General features: G+C 37.4%; 1 protein-coding gene across 1 annotated transcript in view; it reads right to left on the bottom strand.

The window, feature by feature from the left end:
* Positions 1–4,727: 4,727 nt before the first annotated feature.
* CHODL (chondrolectin) overlaps positions 4,728–20,457 on the bottom strand; it is a 28,612-nt gene continuing 12,882 nt past the window's right edge. The window contains exons 2-7 of the mRNA XM_074816844.1: positions 15,697–16,009; positions 14,781–14,938; positions 11,588–11,635; positions 11,120–11,203; positions 9,348–9,450; positions 4,728–5,260 (exon numbers count right to left, since the gene is read on the bottom strand). Of these exons, the coding sequence (XP_074672945.1) occupies positions 5,176–5,260; positions 9,348–9,450; positions 11,120–11,203; positions 11,588–11,635; positions 14,781–14,938; positions 15,697–16,009 (791 nt within the window). The 3' untranslated portion in view covers positions 4,728–5,175. The remainder of the gene's footprint in view (positions 5,261–9,347; positions 9,451–11,119; positions 11,204–11,587; positions 11,636–14,780; positions 14,939–15,696; positions 16,010–20,457) is intronic.

Here is a 20,457-nt window from a genome sequence, read left to right as displayed (position 1 = left end):
CTTGATATTTTTTAATTATAGAAAAAGAATTTAAAGGCTGAAAGTAAGCCATTGTTTTATGATGTAAACCAGACTGGCATTTCAATTTCACAGTTACAGAAACTCACAAAGTATTTAAATTTTGGGGAGGAAAATATTAATAATTGGGAACTCCCTTACCAACTGAGAGCAGTATTTCAAAATATATGCTGTGGTTTTGTTAATAAATCATTTTATTTATTTGAGACCATGGAAAAACAGTTTCTTTGAACAGCAGTGCACTAAATGCATAGTGGAGGGCTTTACAAAGCACGGGCAGTAAAAAAAAAAGTTTGAAAACTGCAACTGCTTTATTGAAAAATGGTCTAAATTATTAATTTCAGGCCAAACATTACCTTTTTATGTTTTTACACTGTAATTTTTAACATGCACTTTCATTTCAATGCAGTCAACTCTTATCAGTAAACTCACCACCTATCAAAATGAAGGTATATGTTATCTGTTTAAACTGGGCTCATGGGAGTTCTTCTGTGTCATCTATTACAAAAAGCTCTGGAATTAGGTTTATGGATTGTGCATAAAGGCTGATCATGTATCATGCTGCTTTCTAATGAAAACTGAATGTAAGCCAAAAGTTCTCTCTTGTGTAATTCATTTAGAATTAATAGATTTAAATAAGGATTGAACATAGCTTTTTAGTTTTCTTTTTAGGCAAGTGTTTTGGCAATTCTTCAAGCAATTATAGATATGTGCTTGTGTATACCCAAGCACAGACTCACAATACTGCAACTTCCTCTCATAAAAAATAATGTATTTTTAAAAACATCTGAATAATGAGTATCAGCTATTCCTGGTGAATAAAAAGGAATAGGGTTTCTTTGATATATTACATGCTTTTTCTGTACGGGTGACGTTTGCTACTGATTTTTGCTTTGTATAAGAACTATCATGATAGCTCATTACAGCATTCTAAATGGAAAAGAATATAAAGCAAAAAAGGAGGTTTTCTCTTCTTGTGTTCTTTTCTAAATAGGTTTCTATTAAAATATAATTACCTACTTGTTGAAATACCTTAAATTCAATGGTGTCTAAATAATAGTGTAGTATGATGCATTTCCTTTATTTCTGTTTCCATGTTAGTGTAACAATATATTTTTAATTCCAAAGTACTGCATGCAAATACAAAATGCATTCTAACTTACTGTGTATGTGTATCTATACATACACACATAGATGTATGATTTTTGTAAGGAGCTCCCACACTTGGTGCTTACAATGCCAAATGCAGATATGAAGTGCTCAAAACACAAGGCTAGTTTACAAACACAGGTTGGCAGTCACTGACAAAAAAATATCAAGTCCCAAACTGTTTTCAGGTCTTCGTAAGCATTAGAGGATTAGCTTTATCAATACATCTGTGACCACAAAGAACACAGACAGATGTTAACTAAGCCAGATAGAAGATAAAAGGTATTTTAGACACCTTCTTTCATATAAACCACACAGTTTTTAACATTAAAGTTGCAAATCCTATCTTTTGTAGTGGACTACTCTCTCCTTCACTTGAGAACAGCCACTGAAAATAAAGTACATTCTGTTGTCAGTATAAATTGATTTGGAAGAAGCAATTATGTTAGAATGCTTAATTAAAATGTGACATGATTTCTGCATTATTTACCATACATCACTATTGTAAATTGTGTTTCAGTCTGATAATGAAATACAAGAGCCAGCTGAAAGCAGATCCAGTCACTAGAAAATGTGCTTCCCAGAAATATAGTAATATACTTCTATTTATGTGTATTTTTTGCTTCCCAAAATGCAAAGCACAGATGTATTTTCAGGTGTACATTAATAAACCATCCCATCAGACTAAAATATTTCCTATTATAAACTCTGGTATAGAAACATATATGTAGTATAGACTAGTATAATTAAAAATAAACATTTTATTTCAACTACTTTATGTCTAGATAAAACTAGACCACATTCCAGCCTTCATTCAGCATCCATTACTTTAGCTGGCTACATATTACCCTGTGGAGAAACGAGTCATTACTATGTTAAAACACGTGGGTAGCATGGATTATTTTCAATTGAGTCACAGTTCCAAGATGTTTTAGAATAGAGGGCGGAAGCTTGATGCTGACTTACACTTGCTTGCACCTAAAAAAGTTAAAAGATTAAAGAAGGAAACAAGAGCTTTCTCTCAGATGCTTCCTGCTTGCAAAAAAATAAAAATTATATTCCCTGGAGAAAATGGAGGCAGTGGGAATATAATGTTTTTAAAATGCCAAACTGAAGCCATGCCATCCATCTGAGTACTAGCTAAGGTTTCCTGTTCATCCTTCAGTTCCTTGCCTCACCTACTGCTGCCATTTGGAAGAGATTTAGAGAGGCACTGAGCAGAAGGGAATGTGATCACCGCAAGGGGACCCCATAGCTGTACATAAAGGCCAACAAGCTTATTCAAAATGGCTTTAGTTGATGAAATCTGGCACCTGAAAATGGAAATAATTTTGCTTTCTCCATTCTGTAGCTTTTAACGTGAATACAAAGGACTGAGAGGGTTGGGGGGGTTTATTGGTATTTTTTGTTGGGGTTTTTTTGTTTGTTTTTCTTTTCAAATAGCAATTCTGCTGCTACTAATGGACCAAATACAAAATGTGTTTTTTCTGGATTCTCTAAGCCCCAACGAAATCCAAAGGGAATACCAGTATAAAGTCTAATTTCTAGGTATTCTCTCTGCAAGTGTGCAACACACCTATCTTTCCCCCTTTCCTCTTTTACCCTTACTCCTATCTCCCTTTCATGTATGGAAATAAAGGAAATAAAGATTAAAGAATTTGTGTATGTATGTATGGGATTAGTATTTTTTGCATGGAAAAGAATCACCAGCTGAAAGGTGGGAGTCGTAAGACTGTAAGTTTGATCTATGCGCTATTTGCAGTCTTCTACGTAGGAATCTTAAGTTTCTTTGGATTTTACCTAGTAGGTAAGAACAACATCCTAAGCAAAGGAAATACATGGAAGGAAACTATTTCCTTCCCCTTAGCAGGTGATATGATATGGAACTATTTTGTCCTAATAACCAGTATTTCTTATTTACATATAGAATCTGAGTACATCATAATAAATGCATTACATGCCACTTTCCATTCTTCCTTCACATAGAGTTTAAGACTGGTCCATGCTGATAACTGCCCAGCAATCGCCTTCACCCTGTAAGAAAGACATCTGAAGGTATTTGCATTCTCCTAATTGCTACATGGAAATTACTTCTGCTGCATTAATCATAATATCGATTGCTACACCTTTACATGTCCTTTGGAAACACAAAGTATGAAGAAATAGTTAATCCTTAAGTTAAAGGAAGTTAATCCTTCAAGACCATAAAAAAGAACTAAGTTCTTTTTATCACAACTGTTCCCAAGAAAGAGGAATCCCTTGCCCTCAGTTGAGTTAAGCAATACTTAAGTCAGGGAAAAAACAATTCTGGTCCTGGTGATCATGCAGGATCATAGTATTTTCTTTCTGTTTACAATCACTACAAAGGAAATTGAAGTAAGGGATTGAGCAAAGGAAGAAGTTGTGACTGACTGGAAAAACTACAGAATATTTTAAGCAGGAATAGCAACACTTAACCTGAACTACAGAAGAAGGCTTCTTCAAAGAGAAAGTAAAACCATGGCGTTAACAGTGACTTTAAGATGCTTCCAAAAGTGCTTCAGCAATAGCATTGCACAATTAGTATTACTGAACTTTTAAATGTTTTTTCTTTACTCAGAAAAATTGATACACATTTATCTCTGAACTCAAAGCTGTGGTCAACATCAGTTAGCACAGTCTAGGCAACCCAAAGAGTAATACAGTTTTTTCTTCTGTACTCCCCAGCATCCACCCATCGTAGTTTTGAATCCGTGTTAATGTAAAGCCAACCAGCTTCAACTCGTTCTCCTGAACTCTTGCTGCAACTGCAGCAAAACCCCTTAACTTCCTGTTACAGCACCAGGCTGTCACCAACAAATCAGCCAGAGTGCTATTGCTACCACCCCAAGATCTGCTCCTAATTGACTGGTAAAATCATTCTTATAGCACAGAAAGCTCTTAAGGAACCAAAGAGAATGTACATTAATGATATTAATAATAACTCTAAAAGAAGACTTTAAATGCATCAGGGTTACCTCTAAATCTGTCTATCAATTAACATAATTAACATTTTTCTAGCTAATAGTCTGAGTAATGTTGGGATCAATCTATTATAGTGCCACTTCCCAGAAAAGCCATTTGTCTTCTCTTTGATCCAACATTACATTATTCCTAACAAACTATTACCTATATTTACATGATCTTTAATGTCTTTTTACATAGATTTACTGAAATAAGTAATTTTAATCTTAAACTCTTGCCCACTGTGATATTTTTTTCCTCAGAAAAAGTAAACAATATTTTACTTAAATAACAACTAATGGCTACCTTCAAAAGACACCTCATTAATGAGGTATCACTTGCCAAGTTATTTATTGACCTTGGACCAATATGTCAAAAAGTTATGGTTATTCCCTGGCAAAGTGGATTCATTATATGACATCAAATGACTTTTATGAATCCTTGAATTCTGTCACATCAGATTGATGTCACAACATGGTAGCTATCTCTGCCAGTGACCTTGTTAGTCAAATAATTTGTGTGCCTGAGGATCAAAACCTGTGTTAAGTGTGCAAATAAATACTAAACAAATATTTTGTATCAAACATTTATGCAAAGATAAATAATTGTTACACTGTAAAATTGTCAGTTCCATTTACAGTACATCAACTAGGTTACAATACATGAGAGATTAAAGGAAACAAAGAGGGTTTGTTTAACTACAAACAGTCTTAAAACTGATATACATTGTAGATACTTCCCCATAAAAACTTCAAATGCTCTGTTCATTGCTCACAACTAGCTAACTTACATCTCTTAGCAAAATAAACGCATACCCTTTATTTAGCATGGCATATTTTGTCACTGAATTAATAATCAAACATTATATAAAAATGATCTGAACATTTGCCTCAAGGGGGAGCTTACAGTTCATTCTTGTAGATCCTTTGCATTTTCAAGCCATTCCAAGCTAATGTTCTTTGACGACATTATAATACAGCCTGACTGCAAAATGTTACTTTTGTTTTGGTTTCAGTCAGTAAATCATTATACCTCCATGCTACTGTCCTTCCTAGGCGTCTTTGAAATCCATAGTGTGGACTGGTTTGGACTGGTTTTTGTTCTTCCTTTACTGAAAAATAAAAATATAAACTATTTTCAGTGCCTGTGTGCCTTTACAGTCCTGATTCAGGTTTGTGATCAGATCTGGGTATTTCATCCCCTATCTGAAGGCCATCTTTGTTGCTTTCATAGCACAGGTTCCCCATCAACAAAAGGGTCATGCCCATGCTGCACCAAACATAGCACCGCAGCAGTGGGTTGAGATAAGCAACTGTTACCAAAGTTACCAGACCCCTCTGTTTAGCTGTGCTCCTCCCAGGAACTGAACTGACCTGGCCCATATTATTTTTATTTATTTTTTCCAGTTCACCTTCAACCACACCTGCTCATACAGGGTGGTCTTTTCAGAGACAGGTGTGGACACTGCTTGACCAGGGTGGTGGGAGGCTGGGCACTTCCCTTGTCTGGGGGGGATGTATTGGGGACAGGAGCACACACACCCCCGAGCCCACATCCAACATGTTGAGGGTGCAGCCCACCCACCCCGGGGGGCTACCACAACCCTGCCCACACGCACCCTGGAGCTGCACCCCCGTGACCGCAGTACAGTAACGGGTGCCAGGGTGTACTGGTACACCAGAGAGCCTCTTCCCTGCAGGGCTTGACCTGACTTCTAATGAAGTAATGGCACATGAATCAGACTCCTAGCAATGAATGACTGGTAGAAAGCTTCCTTAGGCCTAGTTTTCATTCAAAACTATCAATAACAGGTTTTGTGTTTGGTGCTGGGTTTTTTTTAAAAAATAGAAAAGGTAAAAAAAAGTACTTGCTCTGCAATACTGCAAAAATGTTCACTCATAATCTTTACAGGGAGCCCTGAGGTACCCTGTAAATTGATGCCAGTCTTTCCACATGGCTAGCACCTCTGCTACGACTGCCAGAACACACCACCTTCCCTCACTGAGATGGTAGATGACAGTGCACTGCAGTCTACTGAAGAGGCACTTCATGAGCCACTGTAGCTGCATTTCAATCAAAATGTTTTAGTCTCTGGCCAGAATATTTCACACTGATTTTTTTTGTTCCAATTAAGTAAAAACCAGAGGAGGAGAAGTAGCCCTATGTAATTCTGTAAGTTGGAAACCTGAGAGTCAAGATCCCAATAGTCCTATATATTCAGTTTTGCTCCTTTCCTAGTGTGTAAATGTAAGCGAGTCTGAGTTGATTTAAAAATGTACCATGAGGGAGCTGAACGGTACAGTAGTTTTTAGTCCCTCCAGACTTACCTCTGAAGTCCTACAAAGTAATGCATTATGTACCTGAGCCCATTGGAGTAACTGAAAAGACTCCCATTGGTTTCAGTGGACTTTAGATCAGGCCACAATGCTATAAACAAAGCAATTGCAATGAATCAAGTAGTTTCAGCGTTTCTTTCCTTAAGAAACTGTTTTACTACTTCCTTCTAGATTAACACAGCAAAACCAGGCATATTTTGTAAGTTAATGATGAAATGCTTTGAATGGGGAGTCCCTGCCACACAGCAGGAACAATTTCCAAATACCTTGGATCAGAACTTTAGCTGTATAAAATGAGCTTGTCTTCAGCGAACCTACGCTGATTTTCAACAGCTATACATCTGGTTCAGGAAATAATAGGTTTTAGTAAGAAAGATGCAATAAATAGCTTGAGCATATCGCTGTTTTGACCATCAAATGCAATCATAGAAACTGAGAAATATACCAGGTTGGAATTTAAACTTTCTGCAAGGCATTCAGATGATAATGGAGATGGGTCTTTGAAGCAGTTTCTCCTTGCTTCCCTGGAAGAAATGAAAGGGAGAGCATCTAAGCATGAATGAGCTGATCATTTCTACTAGCTACAGGGAAGACGTTTTGCTTTGCCTTATTACTACCCTTTAAGAGCCCAACGCCAGGCAAAATTAGTCATGACCTTTCAAGCTAGGCATGTCCTGGGTGGCCATCGATTGTGGCTTTCAGAGGAAAGGTCACCATGTTGTGGAAGCCTAAAAAAGAATGAGAAGTCAGGTTCATTTGGAAAGTTGGGGACCCCTCCTTCCCCAGCAGGACAGAATTCCTGTCCTAAAGGTCTACAGTGTCCAGCTGATCAGTTCAAGCAGTTGCTTCTTTTTATTAGCTTTTTTCCCCAAGAACTGCGTATTTGTGATGAACCAAAATGATTCGTGAGGTAGGTCAGATGTGGAAATACAACTGAAAATAGATGGGGAAACATTTTTTGAAAACAAAGTTCTGTTTCAACAGATAAAAAAGAAAATACTTCATTTTTGGTGATACCAGAATATCCTCTTTTGACTTAAGTGAATTTTAAAGAAAAGTTGTTTATTTTCTCTAAGTAAAAGCTTTGGTGCAACCCAAAACGAACATTCTGAAAAAAAATCTGTTTTGATTCAAATCCATTTTCTTCCTGATTTTTGTATCATTTCATTTACTAAACTAATCAGCTATCAGAAAAAGCACAATCTTTCAAGCTGAATTTCCAATATCTGTGTCATGCAATTTTTAAGTCTTGGAAGCTCAGATGAATTACTTCTGGATGAACTGCTATAGCATCAAAGGCCTGATCAAAGCCCACTGAAGTCAACACTACTATTTCTATTGATTTCAGTGGGCCATGAATCTCCCATTGTTTTCCCAGGAGTATTCGAGAGCTGAAACTATTCTGGGGAGAAAAAGAGCTGCCAGAAAAGGTATGAACACATATGTCATACTTACCAAGAAATCCAGATCCAAATTGTATATTCTTATTGTAATAAGGGTTGCAGATTTAGATTACTTATATAATTGCTACTGTTATACATATGATTCCTTTATTACTCATGATTCCTTACTATTCTTTTTGCTTTGAGTCTCCAACGTTCTACAGCCCCAGTGCTGAGATTTGGATACAGCCTTTCACAAGCATGAATTTTCCTGCCCTAAGACATGTTGGAAAGTGCATTTTCCTTTTCTTTATAGGAAAATGCATAAAATAAATATGGAACCTAGTTTATGATGCAGACCTCATAATACCTTTTCTTTATGATTGCTTGTTTCAGTGAGACACATTGAAGAAAATGCTAAATAAAAACCACAAAGAAAAAATAAAGACTAGAAGTAAGGTAGAAACTTTTTTTTTCTAATTTCCTAAAACAGTGATATCATATTCCTTACTAGTTTTCCTGTTCCTCAACTGGAGGAACAGCTTGTGAATCTTGTTGTCATTATTACTCTTGTTATTTTACCAAAATAGTGCTTATCCACAAAACACATTTCAGTATAAACTTTTCTGGATTACATTAACTTGAGAATGCTTCCCAAAAAAAACCTGCGGAATGAAAAGTATCCTTGAAAGTTTCAGAAAGATTAGTACAGAAAAAAAAATAATTATAATGTTGTCATATCTTCATATATCATAGTTTGAGAAAGATAAGAAGTCCAAAGAATTTTAAAGCATGGATCAAAACATATCCTGTTTCATAGGCTGAAATGTTTCCTATTTCCATAATAATACATCTGTTTCACACTACATCTATGTACATGTATCTGTTTACTTCACTCATCTTCTTTGGCAGATACATGATGTACAAAGGAGTTGCACTGGCGTGTGGCTCAAAACATGTTTTTGCTTTTTGTTTTCAATTTGTCTGCTCCAGTGACCCATCTGTTGCTCATATGGTATGCACACTGAACAGCATTAAACAGGTGCTGGCCCCTTAGGTTTATCCTTGGAACAAATTGCACTTTTGGTCAGAAAGTGAGGTGAGTCCTTGAGTTCACCCTGTATCAGTGAGGACGCCACTGTTAGCCCAGATGCTGTATAGGTGGTAATCACGATGGAAGAAGTGAAGTAAAAGTGCTGACAGTAGCTCAGCCCATCAAATGGCCAGCAAAGATACCTTCTTCAGAAACAGGTGAAATCTTAATGGCAGTCTACTTTGAAAGACTATTTCAGCATGTTGTGGAAAAGCCTGAAGGTGAATGTTCAGCTGTAACAGCTGTAAACTACTTGGATTTTAATAGATGAAAAGATGCTTATTTGCATATTTGGGGACAGATGTAAGTAGTCTTTCAGTATGAATAGCTTGCCAATGGAAATATGAATTCTGCATTATAATACCATTATGGATTAGTATAGTTTACCTTTTATGAAGCATCTGGAAACAGCAAGTCCCAAAAGCCACCAGTATCAACAGAAGTAGTGGTATAGTGGGTATTACAACATAAATTAGATTCGGAATTATACCTACAAGACAGAAGTTCTCATTAATGTCTCCCATGTTGAAATACTCTTAACCATGTAAGTAAAAATCTGGAGTAAAATATCAGAAATACGTTAACTTACACAAACGAACTTTTATACATTCCTTCTATAGGAAGAGCTCCAAAAGGTAACTCAGCAATATTAAGAATAAAATAGTACTTCTCCAGCCATATGCAAAATATATCTCAAGGAATTACATTCTGATGTTTTCTATATGCATCAATATGAGATTTCTAATTTTGTCATTGAAAATACACATATTTTAACAGAGTACATTTCACAGCCTATTATTTTTACAGTCCACATAACCTGTCTACTCAGTTGCCCTTGCATGTTGGATTCCCACCCATGCAGGACCACCAGAGGAACAAACCCTGCTCTTGTCTCCCCATTCCCCTTAAAAGACAAAAGTATGCTCTCCTTGACTAATCAGGAGAGAACTAAAGGCACTCCCCTGCACGTCCCTGGACAAAAGGAGTGGGAAATGGTACAAGATCAGACTCTATTATCTGCTACTACAGAGGCTGGAGCCTACAACTTCCAGAGGGGTCTGACTGTTTTTCAGCAACTATATGCACATGTTTTATAAGAGTATAATGTACAAATTGTGGAGACTTTCTTACCCTTTGTCCTCTTTGGAACACATTTTCACTAGCAAGAATAAATGTGAATGTTCAGATTGGGTTTGTTTATGAGCTTCAGATAGAGTCTTTGCATGTTTTGCATAAATAGTATTACTGATTTCAAAATACAGTTCATCAGTATATCCACTCCTCTGGAGTTACAAACAATTGGACACATCAGTTAGGAAACTGGCTCAAATCCAGCCAACCAGTGTGGAAACAGAGCAACAGCTTTTCATAATCCCATGGTGTAATCCTGTAAAATCCTGACTTGCTCCTTAGAGATGTTCAATTCCTTGAACTAAGACCATACTACAACTCTTCAGAAACCTCAGGACTCTGTTCAGGACATAAATTGCTAAATGAAGTAGCTAGGGGCACTACAGCAAGCTCCTAGGCAGTAGGTATCCATTTTCAAAATATCAAGTGCCATCTCTGCTAGAAATCTCAGTAAAGCACTTAACTCTTCTTACCATGTGGTGTTCCTTAAAGCACAGGGTACTTGGGGGAGCTATGGCACAGTGCTTATTCTGCAGATAACCAAAAATTTCACGCCCTATCTGTTAGGGCATGAAATTTTATCTGGGGCCTTTTTTGTGAGCCCCAGGTATCAGACGTAAAAGATAATATACGCGTTATATGTTTGTTACACATGCTGGGGAAGAGGCAAGGCACTGGTTACCACAGCCTAGGAGGCGGCACTTCACATCTGGGTGAACACTGGTGAAACCTTGTGTCTTGACAGAGGCTCACCAGCGTCAGCGACAACAGTGCAGATTTCAAGGACTGCTAAACTGTAGATTTGGATCCAAGGTTGGGGAGACATGGAAATAATTTGTTTCCACAGTTACAGAGAGGACTGACCAAAACTCTTGAAATGTTATTCAAAAGTATACTTTTTCAGGGCACTTGCTGGGGAAATAGACTACTTCCTCCCATCGACAATAATGGAAATTGTAGAAGATTAATTTAACTGAGTCCACTGTTAATATTTTTACCAGAATACCAAATTCATATGAACACATTACCTGTTTCAGTAGCAATAACATGATACTGATCTTCTGGTTTGCTTGTGTCATAAGGATTTCCTGCTGGCACTGTTGGTAAAATATCTGAAAAGGATATCAAACATTTTAGAGAAATAGCAAGTAAAAAAAATGGCTGTTCTGTTGTTAAATGAATTAATAGTAATTACATCTAAATTTCTATTGAAAAAAATGAACATTTTCAGGATTGATTAAACTGCTGGATATAAACATGTAAACAGGATTTTATTGCAAAATTTGGATTACATCTGGAAGAAGAATTATGAGCAGTGCTATTCTGAACAATAGCCATATATCTGTAGCTATTACTCTCTAAAGGATTCATTTTTCCTATGTTCCACTTTTAAACTATGCCTGTTAAACTTGAGTAATTTTGGAGGTTCTTGTAAGCTATCCTTATAATTATGTATTTACCACTGCAACTGAATTTAATGTTTCAAAATTTCTTACCGTAATCTTGCTCCGCTCTGTCTCCTAATTCTTTTTCTAAGACATTATCTGTTAAATCAATATCTGAAATCAGTTGTTGAAGAATGAAAAATGTGTGTAATGAAACAGATGTTTTCATTATTTTGCATGCAGTCTCACAGAAATAGATACATTCTCCAAAACAGTAATTGCTTAATTCCTCACCATTTAATCTTTTTACCAAAGACTATTTGCAAGCTAGTGTCAAATCACTTCTGGTTCATAAATTTTTTGCTCCTTAGAAAAGGGCTATAGTTTATTCTAGTTCCAAAGCTTGGTGGCTTCTGCTAGGTTACTGGCTAAATCACTGAATCCCTTAATTTCTTGTGATGAATAAAACTTCTAACATATTCAAAGTTTCATTTGTGCAGACAACCCTAAAACAATGTAAGAAAAGAAGTGTTCTTGATTAATACTTAAACCTTATTCGCATTTTCAAAATAATGCTTACAGAATGTTGACTATGAAGCAAAACAAAGCAGCACAAATTTGTGAGGTTACATGTCAGCTTCATGCAGCTTGGTTTTGCAACAGGCAGCCCTAAAATAGAAATCATGAGCAGTGGGTTCTAATACATCACATAAGGAAGTGAAATCATTAAAAGAGGAATGATAGTATCATATCTCTTGCAATGCATCAGAAACTGGAGAACCAATTCATGGCTTTGAGCTATATCACAGAGGCTTGCAAGCTTACTTATGGCTATTGTTACAACTAAAAGTTTAGAAAGACTACAGAATTAATTACCTCAGACTGGGCATAGGAGTGAAATCTGTTTGTTTGAATACCATTCCTTATCATAAAATTATATTAACATAATAGTGCTATGAGCCTGCAGTTCTGAGTGTCCTGCTAAACACAAAATGCTGGGAGAAATCAAAGAAGCAATAAAGCCTACTAGAACAAAGGCAATTATGTCATCTACTCTGGTAAAAAATGGCTATGTTTGACCATAAATAAAGATATCAAAATACCACAAAGAACTGAGTTGCTGGCTCGAGACAGCAGAAGAGGAGATGAGTTTTTAATTTCATTGCATAATCAAAGCTACAGGAGCTGGACAGGAACTAAACGTGGTTGCAATTACCAATCTACAATTAAATTTAAGATTGCTGAATGATCAATATGATCTAAAGCGAGACTGAACATTGCAACAGTAAATGCCATCAAGGGAGGTACTATAAAAGGGCTTAGAAATATGAAAATGACTACCAGAAATGTAGTTGCTGCTTGAGTAAGACTGCCTAACAAGCACTGCCCTGAACTTGCCACCGATACAATTTGGTGCAACTTCATCATGGTCACCCACAACATCTCCGTTTCGGCCTATGACTGGTATCATACACCATATACTCAAAACAGACAGTAAAGTTGTGAAAAACAATATACTCATAACAAAGTGAAATTCAATACGCATGTGACACTTTAATACTCCTGGCAAAATGGATGTATTTTGTATTGCAAATGGCTGACGTTGAAGCTATTACAGTAATTTGGGGGGGAAAAAGGTCTCACTGTTTCAGATAGCAAATGTAATTTTCTTAAACACACTGTGCTACTTTCTTCAGGCAGTGAAAGAAATGTCAGATACCTATTTATATACATTTATGTACCTACTCCTCTTCTCCATATGATAGAAAAATACATTTCTGGAGAATAGTCTGTTTTGCTAAAGAGCACAATTCCAACAGCCTGAAAAATAAATAGCTACAATTCAGTAGTATTGTATTTAGCTGCATAACAATGTCAGTCGCAATAATAATCTACCCATATAGTTTGCCTTATTATATGCCTCATTATACACTAGTAATCTTTTTCTACATAGTGAAAGAAATAGAAATTCATTTTCATTGTTACTGTTATCACTTTGTTTTCTGCCAATCCAAAACACCCATATTTTCAGATGGTGAAAGCAACAGGAAAAACCAATTCTTTATCACATCTCAACAAGAATGGTAAGTAGTTCACTATTACAGAATAATTATTTCACTTAAATGTTTGTTTTTACAGATACTAAATATATTTGAAAATGAGCACTTTTAATCAAACCTGCATCTTCTGACATAAAAATGTTGCTATTTTAACAACTTAAAACATTTTTATTGTTCTCTTATTTCAAAATACTTGTTATCTGTTGTAAAAGTGATAAAATTGTATTTGAGTGGTCTATGTGACCAAGATGATAACTGACCACCATAAGATATAGTCACTAATAATTTTAGAAGCAGGAACAGATTTGAGGGATGGGGGTAAAATGTCTGGGTATATCAAGCTTTCCAAGTATTTAATATTTGCTTGCAATATTAGTTGCCATTAATATCCCCATTACGATACTAGACAGTTAAGAAAGCTATCTATCCACCAAAACTGCATGAAGAAAATAGTCTGGATCTCTACAGACAAATTATTTGAAAATATTTTCATGATCTTGCTGAAAAACACGTTTTCATTTACTGTTAAGTACCACCAAAGTAGAAACTTACGGGCTCAACTTGAAAGTTTACTCTTCACATCCTTTTTCTGTTTGCACAAAGTTCTAGTTTACAGTCCATGTTTCCTCTACTGACATATACAGAACCTATGTCATGTCTGAAAGTACAGCCAAATTGCCTAAGATCTGGCTTTTTCTGTCACGACCTGAACTAGAATGCATCTGTTTTTCATATCTATAAATCTACATGCATGAATGCAGAATTTTCTTCCTGCTGTTCTGGACTTCATTCTTTAAGCCAAAACATTTTGAAATAGTCATAACACGTAAGTTGGTATAAAATGGCAGAGGTTCACAACTACAAGGACAGTGTAATTTTTTTACAGTAAGACCGATATCTTGGTCGTCCTACTTGATAGCAAGCAAGGAAAGTAGAAAACGGCCACTTCAAACACACTGTAGAGAATACAGTAACTACTGAATGAGATAGATCAAAGTAAACCTGGGAATGCATGATAGTGAAGCTAACCTTGAAAACATTTTTATTGGAAACATATAGGTTTATTTAAAATATCACTGGATTTGATATATTACATCCCCTGTTAATGTCAGCTCAGGCACTCGCACACCAAAGGATCAGTACCAAAGGCCACAAGACATTTGCAGATTCCCTCACAAAACAAGAGGCAACTGTTTTTCTAAGAAAGTGTCCCACCTGTGAAATACAACTTTAGTTTCTCCTACCTGGGCCATACTTGCAGATAAAATTGTGCTTCATGTTGCATCTATCATCATTCCATTGATAAAGATATGGCCCTCCGAGACCAGGGTTTGCAGTTGGCTGATGATACATCACAACACAGGCTTCACTTCCACAGGAAGGCTCATCTGTATACCAATTTCTAGTGGTACACAAAGACAAACTTTCAAATTTTGAAGGTAAGGTTCATCAGGACACCAAGGAAAAGAGTGTACATCAGTGAAGACATGTCAACCCCAATGGTCCCATCCTCTTCAAAGATACACTGCATTTCCCACAACTCCTCTGTGAAAGAAGTTTAGGGCCTGGACTCCACATCTCTGGATCTTAAAAAAAATTCTGACCAGTCAAAGCACCTCTGCAGAAATAACACCCTACTGCTCTGCTACCCTATATTCCTTCCTATCTGACTCTTACCTGTCCCTTTGTCCTGAGTCCTGTGAGCTGCTGCTACTCTGGCCTTTGTCTTAATCAGGAAATTAAAGGCTTTTCAAAAGACAGGGTAGTAACAGAACAATTTACACTAAGTAACATGCATTAATTTACTTGGTGGCTGGCTCCCGCATTCGAGGTGGCCAGAGTCTTGCAGGCCTGCTTTCAGAGCACGTCCTAAAGACACTGTGTATGGCAGAAAAACTTTCAAAAGCCATACAGAGGCGAACTCATGAGATAGGATCAAACTAAATTGTAGGCTGAAGCCACACTGCCATCTTTTTACAGTTTCAAATTCAAAACCCTGGTTGCCAGCTCCCCTTTATCTGGAGAAGTTAAGGAGGGATGCTACTAACTTCATGGGGCAACAAGTCTTCAAGCTTCTTTCTAGAAGATTTGACTTGCTGGGTATTTCACGCTCCATTTCTTTCTACGAAACCTTCTCAAGAAGCAGTTTTACAGACTTACCTGAATGGTGAAATATTTCCATCAGCCCACTGGTAGAGGTCAGGGCAAGCACTTGAGGTGGCTAGTCCATCGCCACTTCTCCACAACCCAATCCAGAAGTCACCATCAGAAATCCCGGAGCCTGATTTAGTGAGGTTTTGCAACATGTTTTCTATTAGTTGCTGCTCGGCTTCACTGTCCAAGCTCAGTAAAGCTCCACCATCAATTTCACAAGCTTGGCGGGCCTCCTGAAAGCCCACACGTCTAGACAAGTCCTGGAAATAAGCTAGTTTGTAACAAGAATTCTTGAAGTCACCATAGCACACCTTTTGACCTGAAAAATATAAATATGAAAGCATTTAGAGTATAGTAATGAACATCACATCTGCAAAGAAAAAAAACATACCACAGCAAGCATACAGTGATAGCGAAGGACAGTAGTTTTTTTTCGTGCCCCTGTCTGAAAGGACTTATAGTGATACACTGACACTGCTGAAAACCTTATCTTTAATTTAAATTGCAAATATCATACAGTTCATGGGACTCTATGGCTTTCTTCCCAAGGCCTGTGAAACTCTCCAAGATACTGAAGAATCCTATGAGCTTCTGGAAAAATACTCTCTACTTTAATGACTGTGCCATCAGGCCCCTCTGTTAAAGCCAGGATATGTTTGGAGGGTATTTTCTTAACTATTTCATACTATGAAACTACTATGAAACTATTTCATACTAACAGATCAACTCCACTTTTATTTTGTAATCAAAGCTATTTCATCAGAAAAAAAAAGTTTAAAATTCTCAATTTTATGACAAGAAGCAACTAGCAGTGTCTTGATTCTGCTATCTAACCTTGAGAGGCTGTATTCACAAGGACCTCATAGCTACTCTTTGCTGTAATGTGTCTTAAGTACAACCTGTAAGGGTGTGTGGGAAGGAGAGTGTCTGCCCTTTTAAGGATATCTGGCCAATGACTTTTTCAGTGCAAAAAGGAATAATAAGAAAAGGAAGAAAATATGAAGACATAAACCTGACAGGAAAACAAAATGGAGAAAAACAAGAAAAAAAACTACCTCATCAGACACACTAATTGGTGGGCCACCAAGAAACTGCAGGCAAACAGGATTTTGCAACTTGATAAGGATGTCAGGGGGGTTAGTGGGACTATGCAACCTGATGAGGGACCATGCAGGGTTAGAGAATGGGCAGGAACAAAGGGTCAACAGACAGAAAGGGGTATAACAGGCCGGTCGCATGTAAAACAGGGTCTGCATGTCTGGATGTGTGCCTTCCCTAGTGACCTTCTATCTCCACCAGCTGATGAGGAAGGGGGGACTTGACTGTCTATGCTTATATGGGTCCTGTTGAAGGCAACACCTTGCCTGTGCCAATCTGTGTGATGGCCATGTCAGTGTCCTGTCTGTGGGGCACTGGGATACCTGCTCAGCTTTGCTACTGGTTGAACCAGCAAAGGCGGAAGCAGCAGTCACATCCCTCAGCTCAGAGAGGCCCTAGGTAACAGGGTGGGCACCAGCAACCAGGCAGAGGCAGTCCTGGGACATGAGGCAGCCAGCCACACTCTTAACATCCCTTAACACAGCCAACAAACTCCAGATATTAGCAGATATCACAGTACTATCCAGATACCATAAAGCCCTGTGATGCTTTCAGAAAGCACTAGATCTACTGCATTCACACCAGTTTTCCCTTGCCCATCAGTGTTATGTCTGCAGAAACAATCAAAAGCCAAATGAAGAAATAATGTTTATTCCTTCCAGTTCTTTGGCTGAGAAAGACACATGCCTTTTTCCTAAAAAGGAAAAATCACTATCTTCTTCAGCTAGTGAGATTCTCTAGAGTTTATTCAACATATATAAGGTGCAGAATGAACAAACTCACTTATCAGCTGCAACTGAACTGCAGTATGTTTATTTAGGGACAGGAGAAGGGTTCTAAATATAAGGAAATAAGCTAACCATCTCTTAAAAAAAATCAAGTTTTTTCAATATGGAAATTTATCATTGGAGAAGAAAAGTAGGAGAGTTTATTTTGCTAACCAAGTAAGAATTACTGAAAGATACCAGAGTAATAAGAACTACCAAGCATTTTCTACATTGTTTAGAAATCAACAAATTTTATCATTTTACCAGAATATTCAGCAAGGACAGTATTTTATTGGACCATCTCAGTTTTGCATTTGAAAATCTTGTATTTACTCCCAGTTATTTACTCCCAACCTAGATATATGATTCATGTAAACAATCCTTTGGCTTTACCTTTGAACAGGTTTTATCCTGTTTTACCTTAAAAAAAAAAAGTGATTTGTTACTGGGAAACAGCAACATCATCCTATGACTTAAGCTGTAGTTAAGCTTTATAAGCCAGTGTTTTTCTATACACAGAGTAACCACAGAAGTGAACAAAAAAAATCCTAGAAGATACAATAAAGTTAATTCTTCTTGCTTTAGTGTTGCTTCATTTTTGTATTTGATGATGAGTAGCATACTTCTCATAGCAGATTGCACACAGCACAAGAGCTGACTGGAGGCTTCTCTGTATTTGCACAGAGCATAGTTTCAAGAATTTGCAGAGAATAAGCATACTGTATCAAAGCTGCATGAATATAGGAACATAGAAACAGGATCATCTCATGACTTTTAGCTAAATCTGAAAGCAAATCATTTTTGGGATCTTTTTTATTGCAGAAATCTGAATTATAGGGGCAATAGGGATAAACTGTGTTTACTTTTCTAGTGTTTCCTATGATTCTTGTAATCTTTCTCAAAAAAAAGTCTCCAAAACTTTTTCTTTATGATACCCTACTGAAATTCACCTGGGAGAGGACTGTTGGTAAGAGAATCATCTTTGCAGTCTCATTCTTACTTAGGCTTGGCAGAGAGACTTCTGAAAAGTCACTTGTTTATCAGTAGTTAATCTGCCAAAATAATACAGTAACAAGAATAACCTAATATAAGGACAAGCTTGTGCCACAGATATCCATGGAAAAAGCCAGGCTCTGAGATCAGGAAGACAGCACCTGCTTGGACTTTCTCTGTTAATGTCCTGAAAATGCTGTTTATGTCCCAGTTCTTTTCCTGCTATTCCTTTATTCATATAGGTTAAGAGTCCTGCTATCAATGAATGTAGCAAGAGCCATAGTCCTAGCTGGGCAACGGTGAATAAGAATCAAGGGGCAAACCCTTTGTTAGAGATGTATATAAATAATGGGCTTCCTCATAAAACTTCTTTGAACAAAAAAAAAATACCCCTATTAAAGTAACAAAGTGATAACTCTAAATGCTGAAAAGTCAGAGGTCCAAGAATGAAAGCTGTATGTGAAATCACAGTTTATTCCCTTCATCTATAACGCTGCAATTTGAATTTTGTTAACGTGATCACCACCTTTTTATTTTCCCCAGGACCTCTGTCTCATTGACAGAATAGAGTACACAGTGAAGGAGGAGCTGATCAACATTTTGATCCTCACCACTGGGTGAGTGACAATGGCTTATTGCCAGAGTACACATATGTACATAAAATGTAAACATCCAAAGGCTAGTACTGAATTATGTAGGGCGCTAATCATTTACAAGGAAAAGGGACCACACTTCTCCCTCTAACTAAAGACTGGATTCAAAGCATTCATTCAAGATATATATGCAGATTTATGGAGAGTCTTTTGTCCATTGCCTTGTTCTTTTATTTTTTTTTCTTTTATTTCCCAGACAATTTTTATAAATAAACTCTTTCATGATTCCTTTTATTCTGTGCACATACTCCTTGACACCAAGTAGTAAGCTATGAGCAAATTCAGGTATCAAAACATCATTGTCATGATTTCAGTCATGCAAGAATGTTCAATCCACTGAGATGAGTGGGTTGGCCACTACCGATCTCAACTCCCTGTGCTGTGCCTCCCTGTCATGGGAAAACAGCTAGCTTTCCATCCCTAACACACACATCCGCTCCCCCTCCCTGTGTGTTTCTCAGCTGCTGAAGTGCCCCCCTCACTCTATGTTCTCATGCAGTCTCTGCTCTTCTGTGACTCTCCCAAAACCTGAATCAAATGACCTCTCCAACAGGACAAATGGGTCCTTGCTGGCTAACTGACCAAGCTTCTTCAGGGTACTTCTCTCCCAGTCAGCTGCTGCACAGAGACTCACATTGCCAAACAAATGGCACATGCTGTTTCCAAGCTGCTGTAAGGTCATGTCCGTAAGCTCAGCTTCATCACTCACACCAAGCTGAGGAAAGCAGACGGGACTTCGCAGAGCAGGGAGGAGGAGGACAGGCACATGTGACGCACAGAGGCAGTTGAGCTGCTCGACAGGTGCCGCTGTACCCAGTAACAGCTCCCAATGGTGGCAAGCTCAGAGCAGGAAGCCCTCTTGGAGCCATCCAAAGCACAGATGGGAAGGCTCAATCAGTACCCAACGGTTTATCTGTAAGGGTTAAGTTAAAATCTTGAAAAAAAAAAAGTCTTCACACAAAGTTTCTTCACCTAAACTGATCTGAATAATTTTTGAGGATTTCGTTGTTATTGCAGATGTTTGTGCAGGGTTAAATAACTCTAAAATAAAGTATTATAGAGTGAAAGAACAGAACAAGTGAAAATTTGCATACAATCCAACTCCTAAATTACTTCTCTCTCTACAGCGTGGCAAAAGTAGTAATTTCCTTCTTACAGGCTGATCATTTGTGCAAGAATATACCTCGAGAAAACAATAGAGAAAACAGCAAGGAACCAAGAAGCACTTGGCATTAAGACCCATCAGGTGTCAATGA

Source organism: Strix aluco, chromosome 2 (genome assembly GCF_031877795.1).
Source record: "Strix aluco isolate bStrAlu1 chromosome 2, bStrAlu1.hap1, whole genome shotgun sequence".
In the NCBI taxonomy this organism is placed as follows: Eukaryota; Metazoa; Chordata; class Aves; order Strigiformes; family Strigidae; genus Strix; species Strix aluco.
The sequence above is the reverse complement of the archived record's forward strand: the minus strand, read 5'-3'. Positions and strand labels throughout refer to the sequence as shown.